At 31.4% G+C, this 21,384-nt stretch overlaps 1 protein-coding gene across 1 annotated transcript in view; it reads left to right on the top strand.

Moving 5' to 3' along the window:
* The window catches only part of LOC134688595 (diacylglycerol lipase-alpha-like), a 74,964-nt gene that overhangs the window by 23,932 nt on the left and 29,648 nt on the right, over positions 1-21,384 (top strand). Inside the window, exons 5-6 of the mRNA XM_063549407.1 lie at positions 1,099-1,143; positions 11,754-11,838. Coding sequence (XP_063405477.1) covers positions 1,099-1,143; positions 11,754-11,838 — 130 coding nt within the window. The remainder of the gene's footprint in view (positions 1-1,098; positions 1,144-11,753; positions 11,839-21,384) is intronic.

Below are 21,384 nucleotides of genomic sequence, written 5' to 3'. Positions count from 1 at the left end.
AAACAGTAATTTTAAATCATTTCAGATGACAAGGCCCATTTTTCGAGAATGAGTTATAATGATATAATTATTTAAATACAACAATACCGGCTGGTATCCGATTTCAAGGAATAACCATTTAATATAATGCAAATCTGCTGGGTCTTCTTAATATTTGGCCGGTATGGTGGGAGAGGCTGTATTCAGATAAATTTCAATATATAAGAAATAAATAAGGGTGATGCATTAAAACATTTTTGAACAGAATGGCAATTTATTTTTTTTTCTTTGCACGTTGCTGCAGAAGTTGTCATTAAAGCAACAATTAAATTGCCTTTCAATTAAGACATCATAATTATTTTGACTAGGTACAAATGAATTGTACTGAGAATAGTCATTAGAATATAAAATAAATACTTTTTCTACCCAAAAAAATGGCCATCAGTATCTAAATGATAAATCATGCAACCCAACAATGTATTCCAGTGGAATTACAGTGGTAAAATTTTCAAATATCATTATTCCAGTGGAATTACAGTGGTAAAATTTTCAAATGTCATTCCAGTGGAATCACCAATCAAATTCCACTGGAATTTTTAGTTTTAAATGATTTACCAGTGGAATTCAAATGAGTCACTGTAAACCAGTGGAATTCCAGTGGAATCAACTGGTATTCCACTGGAATTCCATTGATATTTTCTATGGGGTAATTAGAGATATGCACGTTCTTTCAAGCTTAGAAAGTAATTCTTATGTTCAAAAATAAAATTAGAAGACTAGACAAATCACCCACTATATATGTAACTGTTTATATGTTGGATCTGGTAGCATTCAATCTCTTTCTCAAAAGAAGACTGAATGTCCCACAGTTTAAAGACTGAATACCTAATAATGTTTAAAGCAGAGGGAAATTATAGGTTCCTTTTTGTTCAATTCAATTTATATGTATTAAATTTTGTAACCTTAATTTGGAGCATAAAATATTCTTCAGACAACATAGTAGACTCAATGCCTATCACATTAAATTTTATAACTTTTGATAGTCCAAATAATAATGAGTTGGTTGGTACAACATGCTTGTAGACCATGCTATATTTATTGTTTTCTCTTTGTTTTTAGGAGTAGTTTTCTGAGGTTAATTTTCCGTTACCGTGATATGGAAAGGTAATAGTTTTAGTTGCAGTTTTTCCTCAATAACATAAGGATTTGACATTAACATTCAAAATATATATCTCTTTATAATAATTTAACATAGCTTTTTTTTTTATACATATATAAACCATATATTTAACATGGCTTGAATTTAAATGTCCCTAAAATACAAATTATCTAAAGGAAAAATGTTTGCAGAATTTTCCCAAACCATGAAATCAAGGATCCTGAGACCACAGTAATATGTATTGAAGCCACAAAAATTGTTACCCAAAAAAATAAATGAATCCACAGATTCTTGACATCTGAAAATTAAAGTATGAACTTATTACAAATCATCTAAAAGGCTTTGTTTTGAATTTACCATACTTGAAAAATATAAATTAGTCCTCTGTGTTTACTTTTCAATATGATGGTTGAAATAGGCACTCATACCACATCTTCTTATTTACATACTATTACATGCTATCTGTCTATCCATCTGTTAGTCCTAGCAAATATAATGATTTCTACAGAATTCAGTGAAAATGTCAAGGGTGTATTTAAAGCAGATAGCAGAAAAATAAATTGATGAAGGAAAAACATTGTCTATCTATTACTTTAACTTTGGCTTTGAACTAGCTTGCAGTAACTGTGAATACGCCTACACCAGGGTGTTGTGTCTATTGTCCTTTTGTTAGTTTGGTTTATGCTTCATGGATTGATAATGGATGTGTACATCCTTTTGTTTGTTGTGTTTGTTATTTGAAGGGTCAAGGGGTTAGGGTTATGGAATGTTTACTGATCCAAGGGGTAAGGGTTGTAGGACATCCTTGTCCTTTGTTCTTAAAATTGGTTAAATTTTATCAAAACTAGAAATATGATGAACTATAAACATGATAAATATCCAATATTATATTGATTGTGATAATTCGTATGACATAAATATTAATGTCACATCCTATGTATTGTAAATCAATTTATTTCTGCTCATACTTTTTTCACATTTAGCTCTGCATGTTTATGAGTTAAAGATCCAAGTTTAACATATTTGTAACCATTTACGCTTGCCTTTTTCTTCTAATTGAGAGAGACACTGAAATAAGTTGATTTACAATATGTGTGTTATTTTACCCAGAGTGTTCTTACTGTGGATTCATTTATCTTTGTTGATATCTATTTTCATGGGAGAACTAGTCGTAACTAGAGTACTTTAAGGGTAGCTAATTTCATGGTTAGATATTATATTCAAAGTATGTGAGAGTTTGTATTTCATTGAGAGTTTAAACCTGAGGTTCACTCTTCAGAAGAAATCTACAAAAAATGATATCAACTAATATCAATGAATCCACAGTATACATGCTTATTATTATTTTCTTGGAATGCTTGGTTTTATACATGTTTTATGTGCTATATCAGAGCTATTATAATCATTAACACAGCCTCAGTATTTTACATTCAGACACTGTTAGCATGTTCAGTGGTATATTCACTTGTCTCAGTATAAACATCAATAGACTGGTACAGTATGTCAAGCTCTTAAAGGGTCCTAAATAGTATGTGAATAAATTAAATAGACTGTCATAGATGATGAAAAAATCTGCCATTTGTGTGTGAATATTAAATTCCTCAAAGGTATGTTTATGATAAATCTGTAATGGCCACCAAATGACTCCCATTCCCACCTGATTTTGGCTTCTTTTCACAGTTTTCTATTTTTTTTGTCCAAGAAGGACATTTTTAGGTTTTCATAACAACATATATAAAAAAGGTTTGTGGACTATAAACTGTTAGACTGTACTCCCTGCTCTCCACACAGTTTAGCTTGGGCAGTTTAACTATTTAAGGAGAGTCATATGGGCTATAAATCCAGTCTTAATTATTATAAGTAAATCATGAATTATTTATTAATGATTCATGAACTGAAAATGAGGTCATCATATAGCCTTCAACAATGAGCAATTGTAACTTTAAATAGATGTGTTATTATGCCCTACCTACGATAGTAGAGGGGCATTATGTTTTCTAGTGTGTGCATCCATTTGTTTGTTCATTCATCTGTTCATCTGTTTGTCTGTCTGTCCTGCTTCAGGTTTAAGTTTTTGGTCAAGGCAGTTTTTGATGAAGTTAAAGTCCAATCAACCTTAAACTTAGTACACATGTTCGCTATTATATGATCTTTTCAATCTAAATGTTAAATTAAACTGTAGACCCCAATGTCACAGAACATGGAAAATGATAGTGCAAGTGGGGCATCTATGTACTATGGTCACATTCTTGTGATTTATTGTTGAGTTACTGTCTCATTGATCATTATTTACTCACATCTTTTTTGAATTAGATCCTTCTATTTTGGCTACACCATGATTACATTGGAAAAGAATATATGTCCAGATTGATTTAATATTCATGGTAAAGGTCTTATCTTTTTGCTTGTCTCCTTAACTGGTTCTTGTAGGAAGAAGAACAGAAAACTCGTACATTATCAAGCATCCCATAATACTACAGACACATAAATCATTGGTTAATGTAGCCCAGGGATTTCATTTGCTTTGATTGTGTTTCAATTTTCTTTTTATGAGATATATTTGAAATTTTATCCATACAATATTGTTTTTAAATTGATTTGTCATATGGAATCTAGATTTTTTTTTATCAGTTTAGGAGATACATATCTTAGCTACAGGGCAGAGGCTTTCAATCTTAAACTTATACAGTTTTACTGGTGATTATTTTCTTAATATCACATGAAGAAATTAAACAGAATTTTTATTCTTTGAAATATTTTTGTTTAATTATGAATAAAATCTTTTCAAATGTGATTAGTTAAGTTTGCTGGAACATAGAAGACAATGTGATTTACTTAATAATTCTGTTGATTTTGACCTAACTTATCCTTTATATACATTTCAAATCATATAGATTAATATATTGTTAAAACATCGCAACATCAAGTCTCAGAACCACACATAAGGTCTCAATACAATACATCATAAAGTCTTAATACAATACAACATAAAGTCTTAGAACACAACAACATTAAGTCTCAATACAATACAACATAAAGTCTCAATACAATACAACATAAAGTCTCAATACAATACAACATAAAGTCTCAATACAATACAACATAAAGTCTCAATACATTACATCATAAAGTCTTAGAACACAACAACATTAAGTCTCAATACAATACACCATAAAGTCTCAATACAATACAACATAAAGTCTTAGAACACAACAACATAAAGTCTCAATACAATACAACATAAAGTCTCAATACAATACAACATAAAGTCTCAATACAATACAACATTAAGTCTCAATACATTACAACATAAAGTCTCAATACAATACAACATGAAGTCTCAATACATTACAACATAAAGTCTCAATACAATACAACATAAAGTCTCAATACAATACAACATAAAGTCTTAGAACACAACAACATAAAGTATCAATACAATACAACATTAAGTCTCAATACATTACAACATAAAGTCTCAATACAATACAACATAAAGTCTCAATACAATACAACATAAAGTCTCAATACAATACAACATAAAGTCTCAATACAATACAACATAAAGTCTCAATACATTACATCATAAAGTCTCAATACATTACAACATAAAGTCTTAGAACAACACAACATTAAGTCTCAATACAATACAACATAAAGTCTCAGAACACCACAACATAAAGACTCAATACAATACAGCATAAAGTCTAAGAACACAACAACATTAAGTCTCAATACAATACATCATAAAGTCTCAATACAAGACAACATAAAGTCTCAATACAATACATCATAAAGTCTCAATACATAACAACATAAAGTTTCAATACAATACAACATAAAGTCTAAGAACACAACAACATTAAGTCTCAATACAATACATCATAAAGTCTCAATACAAGACAACATAAAGTCTCAATACAATACATCATAAAGTCTCAATACATTACAACATAAAGTCTCAATACATTACAACATAAAGTCTAAGAACAACACAACATAAAGTCTTAATACATTACAACATAAAGTCTCAATACAACACAACATAAAGTCTCAATACAACACAACATAAAGTCTCAATACATTACAACATAAAGTCTAAGAACAACACAACATAAAGTCTTAATACATTACAACATAAAGTCTCAATACAACACAACATAAAGTCTCAATACAACACAACATAAAGTCTCAATACATTACAACATAAAGTCTCAATACATTACAACATAAAGTCTCAGAACAACACAACATAAAGTCTTAGAACACCACAACATAAAGTCTCAATACATCACAACATAAAGTCTAAGAACACCACAAGACAAAGTCTCAATACATTACAACGTATAGTCTCAATACTATAAAACAAAGTCTTAGAACACCACAACAAAAAGTCTCAGAACACCACAACATAAATTCTCAAAACAATACAACATAAAGTCTCACAACATAAAGTCTCAGAACACCACAACATAAAGTCTCAATACAATACAACATAAAGTCTCAGAACAACACAACATAAAGTCTCAGAACACTACAACAAAAAGTCTGAAAAAAATACAACATAAAGTCTCAATACAATTAAACATAAAGTCATAGAACACCACAACAAAAAGTCTCAATACAATAAACATTAAGTCTTAGAACACCACAACAAAAAGTCTCAAAAAAATACAACATAAAGTCTCAATACATTACATCATAAAGTCTAAGAACACCACAACATACAGTGTCAGAACACCACAACATAAAGTCTCAATACACCACAACATAAAGTCTCAGAACACCACAACAAAAATTCTCAAAACAATACAACATAAAGTCTCACAACAACACAACATAAAGTCTCAATACAATTCAACATAAAGTCTCAGAACACCACAACAAAAAGTCTAAAAAAAAACAACATAAAGTCTCAATACAATAAAACATAAAGTCATAGAACACCACAACAAAAAGTCTCAATACAATAAACCTTAAGTCTTAGAACACCACAACAAAAAGTCTCAAAACAATACAACATAAATTCTCAATACAATAAAACATAAAGTCTTAGAACACCACAACAAAAAGTCTCAAAAAAATACAACATAAAGTCATAATACATTACAACATAAAGTCTAAGAACACCACAACATAAAGTCTCAATACACCACAACATAAAGTGTTAGAACACCACAAGACAAAGTCTTAGAACACCACAAGACAAAGTCTCAATACATTACAACATGAAGTCTCAATAAATAAAACAAAGTCTTAGAACACCACAACAAAAAGTCTCAATACACCACAACATAAAGTCTTAGAACACCACAAGACAAAGTCTCAATACATTACAACATAAAGTCTTAGAACACCACAAGACAATTTCTCAATACATTACAACATAAAGTCTCAATACAACTCAACATAAAGTCTTAGAACACCACAACAAAAAGCTATACAACTCAACATAAAGTCTCAGAACACCACAACAAAAATTCTCAATACAATACAACATAAAATCTCAAAACACCACAACATAAAGTTCAATACAACACAACATAAAGTCTCAATACATTACATCATAAAGTCTCAATACATGATAGCATACAATCTCAGAACACCACAACATAAAGTGTCAATACAATAAAATATAAAGTCTCAGAACACCACAACATAAAGTGTCAGAACACCAAAACATAAAGTGTCAATACAATACAACATAAAGTCTCAGAACAACACAACATGAAGTCTTAGAACACCACAAGACAAAGTCTCAATACATTACAACGTATAGTCTCAATACTATAAAACAAAGTCTTAGAACACCACAACAAAAAGTCTCAGAACACCACAACAAAAATTCTCAAAACAATACAACATAAAGTCTCAGAACAACACAACATAAAGTCTCAGAACACCACAACAAAAAGTCTCAAAAAAATACAACATAAAGTCTCAATACAATAAAACATAAAGTCATAGAACACCACAGCAAAAAGTCTCAATACAATAAACCTTAAGTCTTAGAACACCACAACAAAAAGTCTAAAAAAAATACAACATAAAGTGTCAATACATTACATCATAAAGTGTCAATACAATACAACATAAAGTCTCAGAACACCACAACATAAAGTCTTTGTACACCACAACATAAAGTCTCAATACAATACAACTTGTCTCAGAACACCACAACATAAATTTTAAGAACAACATAAAGTCTTAGAACACCACATCATCAAGTCTCAACACACCACAACTTTAAGTGTCAATACAACACAACACCAAGTCTCAGTATATTACAATATGAAGTGTCAGTATATTACTAAATAACTTCTCATTACACTGAAATAAAGTCTCAGGACAAGAAGGTTTTTAGACTGGTTATTTTAATTGTAGAGTTGTAAAGTTCAGCAAGTTGACTATGAACAGAAATAGTATTGGCCTCACTTCAGGCATAAAGAGAATTTTTATATTACAGTTTCCAATACATAATAATACAGTTGAGAGAAATGTTTTGACTATGTTGACTTTATGTCTACAGAGAATGGATTCTTACTCTAAATGCCAATATCAATGGGTACAATGAACTTAACTTTGTAATTCATATTTTATATGTTCTTTCTGAATCAATACTTCAAGTTGATAGCGTTTATTTGCTCTGATCTTTATCTTGTAGCTGTTACATTAGTGCAGTTCTAAGCTGTGTAGGTGGCTTTTGTTTTAGTTAGATTATTGATGCCAAAAATGATTGTTTTTTTTTCCAAATTAGATTTTGAAACTATAATGGTTTTTATATACATATATATAGATGAAGATTGCATATGATTTATGAATCTTTGGAGTCCCTAAATAGTACATTTGACTTTAAACAGCTAAGTATTAAAGATTGAGTACAACTATTAGACATAATTGTTGGTAAAAGACTTTAATTGTGTGGTTTAAATCAGCTTCCTTTTAAGTTTTCTGTTATATGTTTATATGAACCTTAGTACAGAGTTTGTGATATCTAGGTTTAAATGAACATGACACAGAGTTTGTGATATAGGTTTATATGTACTGTGGTTTCAATATTTTTTGTTGGATTCCAATTTTTCATGGATTTCATGGGTGCAGGTGAATCACGAATTTAAATGTTAAACGAATTACAAACTATAGACTTGTATCCCTTCCGGAGCACCTGAGATCACCCCTAGTTTTTGGTGGGGTTCGTGTTGTTTATTCTTTAGTTTTCTATGTTGTGTCATGTGTACTATTGTTTTTCTGTTTGTCTTTTTCATTTTTAGCCATGTTGTTGTCAGTTTGTTTTAGATTTACAAGTTTGACTGTCCCTTTGGTATCTTTCTTCCTCTTTTGTATACTGTGACTTTTGCAAAACCACAAAATTAAATATCTACAAAAGTGTAAGTTTTACTCAATCAAAGAAAATTAATACCAAGGAAAATTAATGAATCCACAGTACCTTAGTACAGAGTCAGTGATGTCAAGTTTCATCCCTTTCTTACTTTTATTAATTCCTCTGTGATTGGGAAATAATTGTAAAATTATTATATCAGTCACATATTAGTCTAGACAAAAACAGAATTATCTGTTGTTGAGAAAATTGTTACTTACTATTGAGGATTACTACTTATGTTGCTATGATAAACATCTTACAGTATTATTTTTCTTCTGGTCCTGTCATTAAGTATTTTAGAGTTTGTGATATTTAGGTTTAAATGTACCTTATACATGTAGTACAGAGTCAGTGATGGGTCGAGTGTTGCTATACTCATCCCTTTTCTTACCTTTTCTTGAATTAATTCCTTTGTGATTGGGAAATAATTGTAAAATTATTATATCAGTCACATATTAGTCTAGACAGAAACAGAATTATTTGTTGTTGAGAAAATTGTTTCTAACTATTGAGGATTTCTATTTATATTGCTATGGTGAACACCTGAAAGCAGACTTTTTTCAATTGAATAAGTTTCTAGTCCTGTCATTAAGTATTTTAGTAATGGCTTCAAATTGACAATGAAAATACAGAAATGATTATGGGCCAATTTTAAGGCAGGAACCTAACATCATGCTCATGTTCCAATCCCAAATAAGAAACCTCACAGTTTGCACATTTTCGAATCTCAAGATAGGAACCTCACAACATGGCCATGTGCCAATCTCAAATCAAGGACCTCATAGCATGATCATGTGTAAATCTCAAATCAAGAACCTCGTAGCATGATCATATGTAAATCTCAAATCAAGGACCTCATAGCATGATCATGTGTAAATCTCAAATCAAGAACCTCATAGCATGATCATGTGTAAATCTCAAATCAAGAACCTCATAGCATGATCATATGTAAATCTCAAATCAAGAACCTCGTAGCATGATCATGTGTAAATCTCAAGTCAAGAACCTCATAGCATGATCATATGTAAATCTCAAATCAAGGACCTCATAGCATGATCATGTGTAAATCTCAAATCAAGAACCTCATAGCATGATCATGTGTAAATCTCAAATCAAGGACCTCATAGCATGATCATGTGTAAATCTCAAATCAAGAACCTCATAGCATGATCATATGTAAATCTCAAATCAAGAACCTCATAGCATGATCATGTGTAAATCTCAAGTCAAGAACCTCATAGCATGATCATGTGTAAATCTCAAATCAAGAACCTCATAGCATGATCATGTGTAAATCTCAAATCAAGAACCTCATAGCATGATCATGTGTAAATCTCAAATCAAGAACCTCATAGCATGATCATGTGTAAATCTCAAATCAAGAACCTCATAGCATGATCATGTGTAAATCTCAAATCAAGAACCTCATAGCATGATCATGTGTAAATCTCAAATCAAGAACCTCATAGCATGATCATGTGTAAATCTCAAATCAAGAACCTCATAGCATGATCATGTGTAAATCTCAAATCAAGAACCTCATAGCATGATCATGTGTAAATCTCAAGTCAAGGACCTCACAGTTTGCATATGTTTCAATCTCAAATGAGGAACCTAAGGGCATATGCTGTCATGTGCCAATCTCAATCAAGAAACCTCATAGTATGCACATGTGTAAATCTCAACATAGGAATCTCACAACATGCTCATCTGCCAATCTCAAAGGAAGAACATCACAGCATGTTCATGTTGTAATCCCAAGAAACCTCATAGTATGCTCATTTGCCAATCTCAAACCAGGATCTCAAGGTATGCTCTATAATCGCCGTCAGCTGAAATTCGTAGCGGTTATCGGTAAAAATAATCTTTACTATTAACCGCGTTCTCTTGAGATATAGTTTTTCTCATTCCATTCATAAATCGTGAAAAGAAAAACCACTACTGACCTACCTTTTCAGTGATCGCACTGTAATAATCCTGACCTCCACATTTTCCAGAATGTTTTCCATTGTAATTCCGACATCTTCGTTTCTATGAGGATCATTTGTTTACATGTGAAATTTGTCTTTTACGCAGTTTCCTGAAATGTTCTTTTCATTGATGTGATACAGTTTCCCGCGCTTTATGCAAATGTTATGAAATTGAACTCCACGGAAACCCTTCCGGAAAAAACAATGGCGGATTCCACCATTCAAAACGGCCTTGGAAAATGTGAAGGTCAGGACTATCGCAGTGCAATCACTTAAAAGGTAGGTCAGTGGTGGTTTTTCTTTTCGCGATTTATGAATGGAATGTGAAAAACTATATCTCGAGTGAACGTAGTTGATAGTTTAGATTATTTTTACAGATAACCGCTACGAATTTCAGCTGACGGCGACTATAGTGTCAATCTCAAGTCATGAAAATAACAGCATGTTCATATGTGAATTACTAATCAAGAACCTCACAGCATGCTTATTCTTTTGTATCTCAAATCATCAGTTACCTTACTGTATGCTCATGTGTCAAACTCAAGTCAGGAACCTCACATCATCCACATGTGTCAATTTCATGTCATGATTGTTGTAAATGGCTATAATTTTATGTTTTCTTTTTCTAGATGAGTTTTGTGTTCATAACTAATTCATAGAAATCTTCATATTTTATCTAAACTAGAGGTTGATTTAAAGCTTGATATTTTGTATATATCTTTATTCAATATTGGACTATTTTGTATATATCTTTATTCAATATTGGACTATTTTGTATATATCTTTATTCAATATTGGACTATCTTAAGACCAAGATGTATTTAACTTGAGATTGGCACATGAGTATGCTTTGAGATGATTCAGGGTTGTTTTTATGCCCCACCTACCATAGAAGAGGGGCATTATGTTTTCTGCTCTGTGCGTCCATCCGTCCGTCATACCGTCTGTCCCACTTCAGGTTAAAGTTTTTGATGAATCAGAAGTCCAATCAACTTGAAACTTAGCACACATGTTCCTTATGATAAGATCTTTCTAATTTTAAAGCCAAATTAGACTTTTTATCCAATTTCACGGTCCAATGAACTTGGAAAATGATAGTGTGAGTGGGGCATCCGTGTTCTTTGGACACATTCTTGTTTGCCATAGCGTTGCTGTCTTACTGACAAACACCTCACATCTTTTTTCATTCATATATGAAAGAAATATCTATTATATAATGTTAAATTCAATTTTGTAGAAATTACACTGAACTTTGTATTTTCAGGAAGGCCATCAGAGCTTATGAAGAAAGTTGGGATAGAAGATTACAGTTATTATGCTGTTGTGTAGAAAGAAAAGGCAGAAACAGGGTATGTAGGACAAATGTAATTTGGAAGAAACTTAGAAATAGATCAGATGTTACAATATGACTAGACATAAGTTGTTGGGGTAGGGAGTATAGTGGTGAAATATATGACCGGAATCAATGGTCAGATTTTGTTAGTTGTATTGAGAGAAATAACCAATCAGCTAAATGAGAAGCAAAATGGTATGGTATATATATGTGCTTATGATAATTAGAACGTTCTTTTAGTAATTAGCATACCACAGTTTTGTTCTTCTAATGTGTAATGGATATATAATAGAGGATATATGACAGCTAGGGTAGACTGTAGGGTTCAAATGACAAAAGTTGAGTTGTAGTGTGGAAAGCATCTATAGAATCTTAAGTTTGTTATTGGTTTTGTATCTGGGATATTTGACATGTGAAATTACATCTCCCTGTAACCACATTGTTTTAGCCTTGATTGTATTGTTAGTGTATCTGGAATATTTGACATGTGAAATGACAGCTCCCTGTAACCACATTGTTTTAGCCTTGATTATATTGTAAGTGTATCTGGGATATTTGACATGTGAAATTTCATCTCCCTGTAACCACATTGCTTTAGCCTTGATTGTATTGTTAGTGTATCTGGAATATTTGACATGTGAAATGACAGCTCCCTGTAACCACATTGTTTTAGCCTTGATTGTATTGTAAGTGTATCTGGAATATTTGACATGTGAAATGACAGCTCCCTGTAACCACATTGTTTTAGCCTTGATTGTATTGTAAGTGTATCTGGGATATTTGACATGTGAAATGACAGCTCCCTGTAACCACATTGTTTTAGCCTTGATTGTATTGTTAGTGTATCTGGGATATTTGACATGTGAAATGACAGCTCCCTGTAACCACATTGTTTTAGCCTTGATTGTATTGATATGGCCTTTGTTTTATTACTCACTTCTATATATAATTGAATTTGTCCTCCTATATCCTGTGACAGCTGGTCTAGGAGATTATTCTTACAAGATTAAATTCACAGAGAGTATTCTAAATAAGATTAAGTGTTGACTTATAGTTCTGTATTGGAATTGATTAATTCTATATAAAGTATTATTTTATTTTGCTTTAACCTGCCCTAGGAACACTTTAATTAAAACATACTTAAATGATTAAGTCTGTTGGGTTTCCTTTATTAAATCTTAATTTGTAGTTTTGAATATTAACATGCTCAATGTAGAAGGCCGTACTTTGACCTATAATTGTTTACTAAACTTACACGTAGTGACTTGCATGGAGAGTCATCTTATTGGCCCACGTACCACATCTTTTTCTTTCTATGATTATCTTCAAAGTTCCTGTCCCAGGGAAATAGAAATAAATATGACTGATAGCATTCATATAAAGCTTTGTATTGAAAGTAGACAGAATTAAACCAAAAACGATTATCTGGGCATTATCTGATGTACAGTAGTTGTCGTTTGTTTATGTAATATATACGTGTTTCTCGTTTCTCGTTTTGTTTATATAGATTAGACCGTTGGTTTTCCCGTTTGAATGGTTTTACACTAGTAATTTTGGGGCCCTTTATAGCTTGTTGTTCGGTGTGAGCCAAGGCTCCGTGTTGAAGGCCGTACTTTAACCTATAATGGTTTAATTTTTAAATTGTTATTTGGATGGAGAGTTGTCTCATTGGCACTCACACCACATCTTCCTATATCTATTATACTATTTTTTCATTAAATCTAAATTTGTACCAGCATTTTAGCTGCTTTAAAAGTCTGAATCATTAGCCTAACATTAACAGCTAGAGTAATTAGGTAACTTATTTTTTGAAGTCTGGATCATTAGCCCAACATTAACAGCTAGAGTAATTAGGTTACTTATTTCTTAAAGTCTGTATCATTAGCCTAACATTAACAGCTAGAGTAATTAGGTAACTTATTTCTTGAATAGATATAGGAAGATGTGGTGTGAGTGCCAATGAGACAACTCTCCATCCAAATAACAATTTAAAAATTAAACCATTATAGGTTAAAGTACGTACGGTCTTCAACACGGAGCCTTGGCTGTCTGGATCATAAGCCCAACATTAACAGCTAGAGTAATTAGGTTGCTTATTCCTTAAAGTCTGGATCATTAGCCTAACATAAACAGCTAGAGTAATTAGGTTACTTATTTCTTGAAGTCTGGATCATTAGCCTGACATTAACAGCTAGAGTAATTAGGTTACTTATTCCTTAAAGTCTGAATCATTAGCCTAACATTAACAGCTAGAGTAATTAGGTTACTTATTCATTAAAGTCTGGATCATTAGCCTAACATTAACAGCTAGAGTAATTAGGTTACTTATTCCTTAAAGTCTGGATCATTAGCCTAACATTAACAGCTAGAGTAATTAGGTTACTTATTCCTTAAAGTCTGGATCATTAGCCTAACATTAACAGCTAGAGTAATTAGGTTACTTATTCCTTAAAGTCTGGATCATTAGCCTAACATAAACAGCTAGAGTAATTAGGTTACTTATTCCTTAAAGTCTGGAACATTAGCCTAACATTAACAGCTAGAGTAATTTGGTTACTTATTCCTTAAAGTCTGGATCATTAGCCTAACATTAACAGCTAATGTAAGGGTACCCAAATTGCACCGAGTACCCAAATTGCACCTATTTAGAAAAAAAAGCAACAGTAATCTTACAAGATTTTCTAGAGACTAAGCAATTTGTATTTTTTATGATTTGATACTATGCACGTTTTTCAACTTAGGTAAACATATTCAAATATACAGAAAACGTTCACAGTATTTATCAACAGATGGACTGTTTACTGAAAATGCAAAATATCTGAAAATGACACCATGCGACGTCATCAAAACGTCATCTTTTTACAATTAGCAAATACAATATAGTATGAGTATCCATATCGTAAAATATGAAGAGTAAGCATGGACTAATGTCCAATTGTTCAAAATATTTAAAGAAATTAAACAAAAGCTCGGTTATTACACTTCTGACCATGTGAATTTAAGCATGGATGCAATTTGGGTACCCCTCGTGACAGAATCATGGATAGTTTGGAGGTTGATTCAAACCCATTTTTTTATGACTCAATATGGATTAAGAATTAAATTGGTGTACCTTTACAATAAAGAAGGATAGGGCTACAAAATGAACACAGTATTGTCATTTTTTTCTTGATCATAAAATAACGTAGGTTAAAAAACTGTCAAAATAGGTGCAATTTGGGTACCGTCACGTTAGAGTAATTAGGTATAACTGTCTGGATAATTCAGATTAAAGTCTGAGCAGCTTCTAACATTAACAAAGCAATTAGGTTACTTATTCCTTAGAAGGTTATACTTTTCAGGATAATGAATAAAGGATTAATTTTTAAAAATTACATTCAAAAGTGAGGGAGGGTAGGAGGGGTCCTGATCCTGAAATCCCCCGCTTAAAAACACAAAATCCAAAAATCCCGGCCTTAAAACATGAAATCCTGAGGTCCCGAAATTCGAAAAAAAGATCCCCGACCCTGAGGGGTCATTCTGAAATCCCGAGCTTAAAAACAACTGATCCTGGTGTCCAGATAAAGGTCATATCCCCCCTCATTAGTGCATAAGAAACAGACTACTAGTAATTTATATTCTCTCTGTATAAGTTGACTGGGTTTTCTACACCAGTTTGGTAAAATTTCATTGACCATTGAATAGTTTGACTAACAAATCACTGTAGAGAATTTTGATTTTAAATCATCAATGATATCTCCATATACATATAAATAGAAGTGCTTTTTATTTCAAAATATATTATTTTCAAATATAAATAGGATTCCATATGAACGATCTTCTATTTATAGTTTACAAACTGTTACGCCTGCCATGAATTATAAACATCTTTTAACAATGATTTGTGGCCATACAACTATAAAGGATATCAATGGTTTTCTGGTTTCTTTGTCTAACGTAAACTTCTTTAAGAGTCGACAATTGTTTTAATCAAGTCTAGTGTTTGTATTTTTTAATCTGTTTCTATAGCTGCTCCCATTTAAAACAACATTTTCTTGCAAATGAACTTTCTAAAATCTCATCTCTTGTTTTCTTGTGCTATTATAAGCATACGAATGTACAATGTACAAATGTAAAAAAATGTCATATATATAAGCACACACTAGTCAATTTGGAGCCCACTAGTCAATTTGGAGCCCTCTATAGTTTGCTGTACTGTGTGAGCCAAGGAAATATGTTGAAAGCAGTACTTTGACCTATGTATTTGTTAACTTTTTATACATTGTGACTTGGATGGAGAGTTGTCTCATTGGCACTCATACCACATCTTCTTATTTATATATATATTATATACAACTCGTCTAAACATCAACCCAACAATGTATATATATATATATATATATATATACAACTCGTCTAAACATCAACCCAACAATGTTAGATCTGTAAATTTGCTTTCGCAAATTTTTGGTTCTTCCCTCGCCGGTGTCATATGGTATTTTGAACCCCCTAAAAATTGAACCCGGGGTCAAAATACCATGCGGTAAAATGACCCCGGGGTCATTATACCGCATGGTATTTTGACCCCGGGGTCATTTTTCACATATGGTATTTTGAACCCCCCTGCGGTATATTGAAACCCCTGTTTTTGAGAAATAGTATTGCAGATAATCTAATTTACAATTTATTGGCTATTATTTTTTTTTAATTAGAGGTTATGAGTAGGGGGTTCAATATACTGCAGGGGGGTCAAAATACCATGGCTATATACAATTTTGCAAAATATCTTTTCCAGTATCATAAATACATATAAACTACTTATTGGAGTATTATAACTATTTTAAGGAGTTAGAATAGCTTTGATTTTTGAAATTCAAGGTCCATAGTAGGGGGTTCAATATACCGCAGGGGGGTTAAATTACCATGGCTTAGTAAAATTTTCAAAATATCTTTTCCAGCATGTTGAATACATACAAATTACAATTTGGAGTATTATTACTGTGTTAAGGAGTTAGAATAGCTTGAATATTTGAAATTCAAGGTCTATGGTAGGGGGTTCAATATACCTCAGGGGGGTCAAAATACCATGGAAATTATTTTTTTCAAAACATTTTTTTCCAGGATGTTTAATTCATACAAACTACTTATTGAAGTATTATTACTAAGTTAAGGAGTTAGGATAGCAAGAATTTTTGAAATTTAAAATCTATGGTAGGGGGTTCAATATACCGCAGGGGGGTCAAAATACCATGGCAAAGTAAAATTTTCAAAACATCTTTTCCAGTATGTTAAATACATACAAACTACTTATAGGAGTATTATAAATATGTTAAGGAGTTTGAAAAGCTACATTTTTTTGAAATTTAAGGTATTTAGTAGGGGGTTCAATATACCGCAGGGGGGTCAAAATACCATGGAAATTATTTTTTTTCAAAACATTTATTCCAGGATGTTAAATGCATACAAACTACTTATTGAAGTATTATTACTATGTTAAGGAGTTAGAATAGCTAAAATTTTGAAATTTAAGGTCTATAGAAGGGGGTTCAATATACCGCAGAGGGGTCAAAATACCATGGAAACAATTTTTTTTGAAAACATTTATTTCAGGATGTTAAATGCATACAAACTACTTATTGAAGTATTATTACTATGTTAAGGAGTTAGAATAGCTAGAATTTTAGAAATTTAAGGTCTATAGTAGGGGGTTCAATATACCGCAGAGGGGTCAAAATACCATGGAAATTATTTTTTTTCAAAACATTTATTTCAGGATGTTAAATGCATACAAACTACTTATTGAAGTATTATTACTATGTTAAGGAGTTAGAATTGCTAGAATTTTTGAAATTTAAGGTCTATAGTAGGGGGTTCAATATACTGCAGAGGGGTCAAAATACCATGGAAATTATTTTTTTTCAAAACATTTATTTCAGGATGTTAAATGCATACAAACTACTTATTGAAGTATTATTACTATGTTAAGGAGTTAGAATAGCTAGAATTTTTGAATATTAAGGTCTAAAAACTCTATGGTAGGGGGTTCAATATACCGCAGGGGGGTTAAATTACCATGGCTTAGTAAAATTTTCAAAATATCTTTTCCAGCATGTTGAATACATACAAATTACAATTTGGAGTATTATTACTGTGTTAAGGAGTTAGAATAGCTTGAATATTTGAAATTCAAGGTCTATGGTAGGGGGTTCAATATACCTCAGGGGGGTCAAAATACCATGGAAATTATTTTTTTCAAAACATTTTTTTCCAGGATGTTTAATTCATACAAACTACTTATTGAAGTATTATTACTAAGTTAAGGAGTTAGGATAGCAAGAATTTTTGAAATTTAAAATCTATGGTAGGGGGTTCAATATACCGCAGGGGGGTCAAAATACCATGGCAAAGTAAAATTTTCAAAACATCTTTTCCAGTATGTTAAATACATACAAACTACTTATAGGAGTATTATAAATATGTTAAGGAGTTTGAAAAGCTACATTTTTTTGAAATTTAAGGTATTTAGTAGGGGGTTCAATATACCGCAGGGGGGTCAAAATACCATGGAAATTATTTTTTTTCAAAACATTTATTCCAGGATGTTAAATGCATACAAACTACTTATTGAAGTATTATTACTATGTTAAGGAGTTAGAATAGCTAAAATTTTGAAATTTAAGGTCTATAGAAGGGGGTTCAATATACCGCAGAGGGGTCAAAATACCATGGAAACAATTTTTTTTGAAAACATTTATTTCAGGATGTTAAATGCATACAAACTACTTATTGAAGTATTATTACTATGTTAAGGAGTTAGAATAGCTAGAATTTTAGAAATTTAAGGTCTATAGTAGGGGGTTCAATATACCGCAGAGGGGTCAAAATACCATGGAAATTATTTTTTTTCAAAACATTTATTTCAGGATGTTAAATGCATACAAACTACTTATTGAAGTATTATTACTATGTTAAGGAGTTAGAATTGCTAGAATTTTTGAAATTTAAGGTCTATAGTAGGGGGTTCAATATACTGCAGAGGGGTCAAAATACCATGGAAATTATTTTTTTTCAAAACATTTATTTCAGGATGTTAAATGCATACAAACTACTTATTGAAGTATTATTACTATGTTAAGGAGTTAGAATAGCTAGAATTTTTGAATATTAAGGTCTAAAAACTCTATGGTAGGGGGTTCAATATACCGCAGGGGGGTCAAAATACCATGGCAAAGTAAAATTTTCAAAATATCTTTTCCAGTATGTTAAATACATACAAACTACTTGTAGGAGTATTATAAATATGTTAAGGAGTTTAAAAAGCTAGATTTTTTTGAAATTTAAGGTATTTAGTAGGGGGTTCAATATACCGCAGGGGGGTCAAAATACCATGGAAATTATTTTTTTTCAAAACATTTATTCCAGGATGTTAAATGCATACAAACTACTTATTGAAGTATTATTACTATGTTAAGGAGTTAGAATAGCTAAAATTTTGAAATTTAAGGTCTATAGAAGGGGGTTCAATATACCGCAGAGGGGTCAAAATACCATGGAAACAATTTTTTTTGAAAACATTTATTTCAGGATGTTAAATGCATATAAACTACTTATTGAAGTATTATTACTATGTTAAGGAGTTAGAATAGCTAGAATTTTAGAAATTTAAGGTCTATAGTAGGGGGTTCAATATACCGCAGAGGGGTCAAAATACCATGGAAATTATTTTTTTTCAAAACATTTATTTCAGGATGTAAAATGCATACAAACTACTAATGGAAGTATTATTACTATGTTAAGGAGTTAGAATTGCTAGAATTTTTGAAATTTAAGGTCTATAGTAGGGGGTTCAATATACTGCAGAGGGGTCAAAATACCATGGAAATTATTTTTTTTCAAAACATTTATTTCAGGATGTTAAATGCATACAAACTACTTATTGAAGTATTATTACTATGTTAAGGAGTTAGAATAGCTAGAATTTTTGAATATTAAGGTCTAAAAACTCTATGGTAGGGGGTTCAATATACCGCAGGGGGGTCAAAATACCATGGCAAAGTAAAATTTTCAAAATATCTTTTCCAGTATGTTAAATACATACAAACTACTTGTAGGAGTATTATAGATATGTTAAGGAGTTTAAAAAGCTAGATTTTTTTGAAATTTAAGGTATTTAGTAGGGGGTTCAATATACCGCAGGGGGGTCAAAATACCATGAACATTATTTTTTTTCAAAACATTTATTCCAGGATGTTAAATGCATACAAACTACTTATTGAAGTATTATTACTATGTTAAGGAGTTAGAAAAGCTAAAATTTTGAAATTTAAGGTCTATAGAAGGGGGTTCAATATACCGCAGAGGGGTCAAAATACCATGGAAACAATTTTTTTTGAAAACATTTATTTCAGGATGTTAAATGCATACAAACTACTTATTGAAGTATTATTACTATGTTAAGGAGTTAGAATAGCTAGAATTTTAGAAATTTAAGGTCTATAGTAGGGGGTTCAATATACCGCAGATATGGCAGAGGGGTCAAAATACCATGGAAATAAATTTTTTTCAAAACATTTATTTCAGGATGTTAAATGCATACAAACTACTTATTGAAGTATTATTACTATGTTAATAAGGAGTTAGAATTGCTAGAATTTTTGAAATTTAAGGTCTATAGTAGGGGGTTCAATATACTGCAGAGGGTTCAAAATACCATGGAAATTATTTTTTTTCAAAACATTTATTTCAGGATGTTAAATGCATACAAACTACTTATTGAAGTATTATAACTATGTTAAGGAGTTAGAATAGCAAGAATTTTTGAAATTTAAGGTCTATAGTAGGGGGTTCAATATACCGCAGGGGGGTCAATATACCATGGAAATTATTTTTTTTCAAAGCATTTTTTCCAGGATGTTAAATACATACAAACTACTTATTGAAGTATTATTACAATGTTTAGGAGTTAGAATAGCTAGAATTTTTGAATATTAAGGTCTAAAAACTCTATGGTAGGGGGTTCAATATACCGCAGGGGGGTCAAAATACCATGGAAATTAATTTTTTTTCTTACATCTTTTCCAGCTTTTTAAATACACACAAACTACTTATTGGAGTATTATTACTATGTTAAGGAGTAAGAATTGCAAGAAATTTTGAAATTGAAGGTCTATATATAGAAGGGGGTTCAATATACCGAAGTGGGGTTAAAATACCATGGCAAAGTAAAATTTTCCAAATATCTTTTCCAGTATGTTAAATGCATACAAACTACTTGTAGGAGTATTATTACTATGTTAAGGAGTTTAGAATAGCTAGAATTTTTGAAATTTAAGGTCTATAGTAGGGGGTTCAATATACCGCAGAGGGGTCAAAATACCATGGGTAAGTAAAATTTTCAAAATATCTTTTCCAGTATGTTAAATACATACAAACTACTTTTTGGAGTATTATAACTATGTTAAGGAGTTAGAATAGCAAGAATTTTTGAACTTTGGGGTCTATGGTAGGGGGTTCAATATAACGCAGAGGGGTCAAAATATTTTGACCCCCCTGCGGTATATTGAACCCCCTACCATAGACATTC

This window comes from Mytilus trossulus, chromosome 10, assembly GCF_036588685.1.
Source record: "Mytilus trossulus isolate FHL-02 chromosome 10, PNRI_Mtr1.1.1.hap1, whole genome shotgun sequence".
In the NCBI taxonomy this organism is placed as follows: domain Eukaryota; kingdom Metazoa; phylum Mollusca; class Bivalvia; order Mytilida; family Mytilidae; genus Mytilus; species Mytilus trossulus.
Note: the sequence above shows the minus strand (reverse complement) of the source record. Positions and strands in the feature narration are given on the sequence as shown.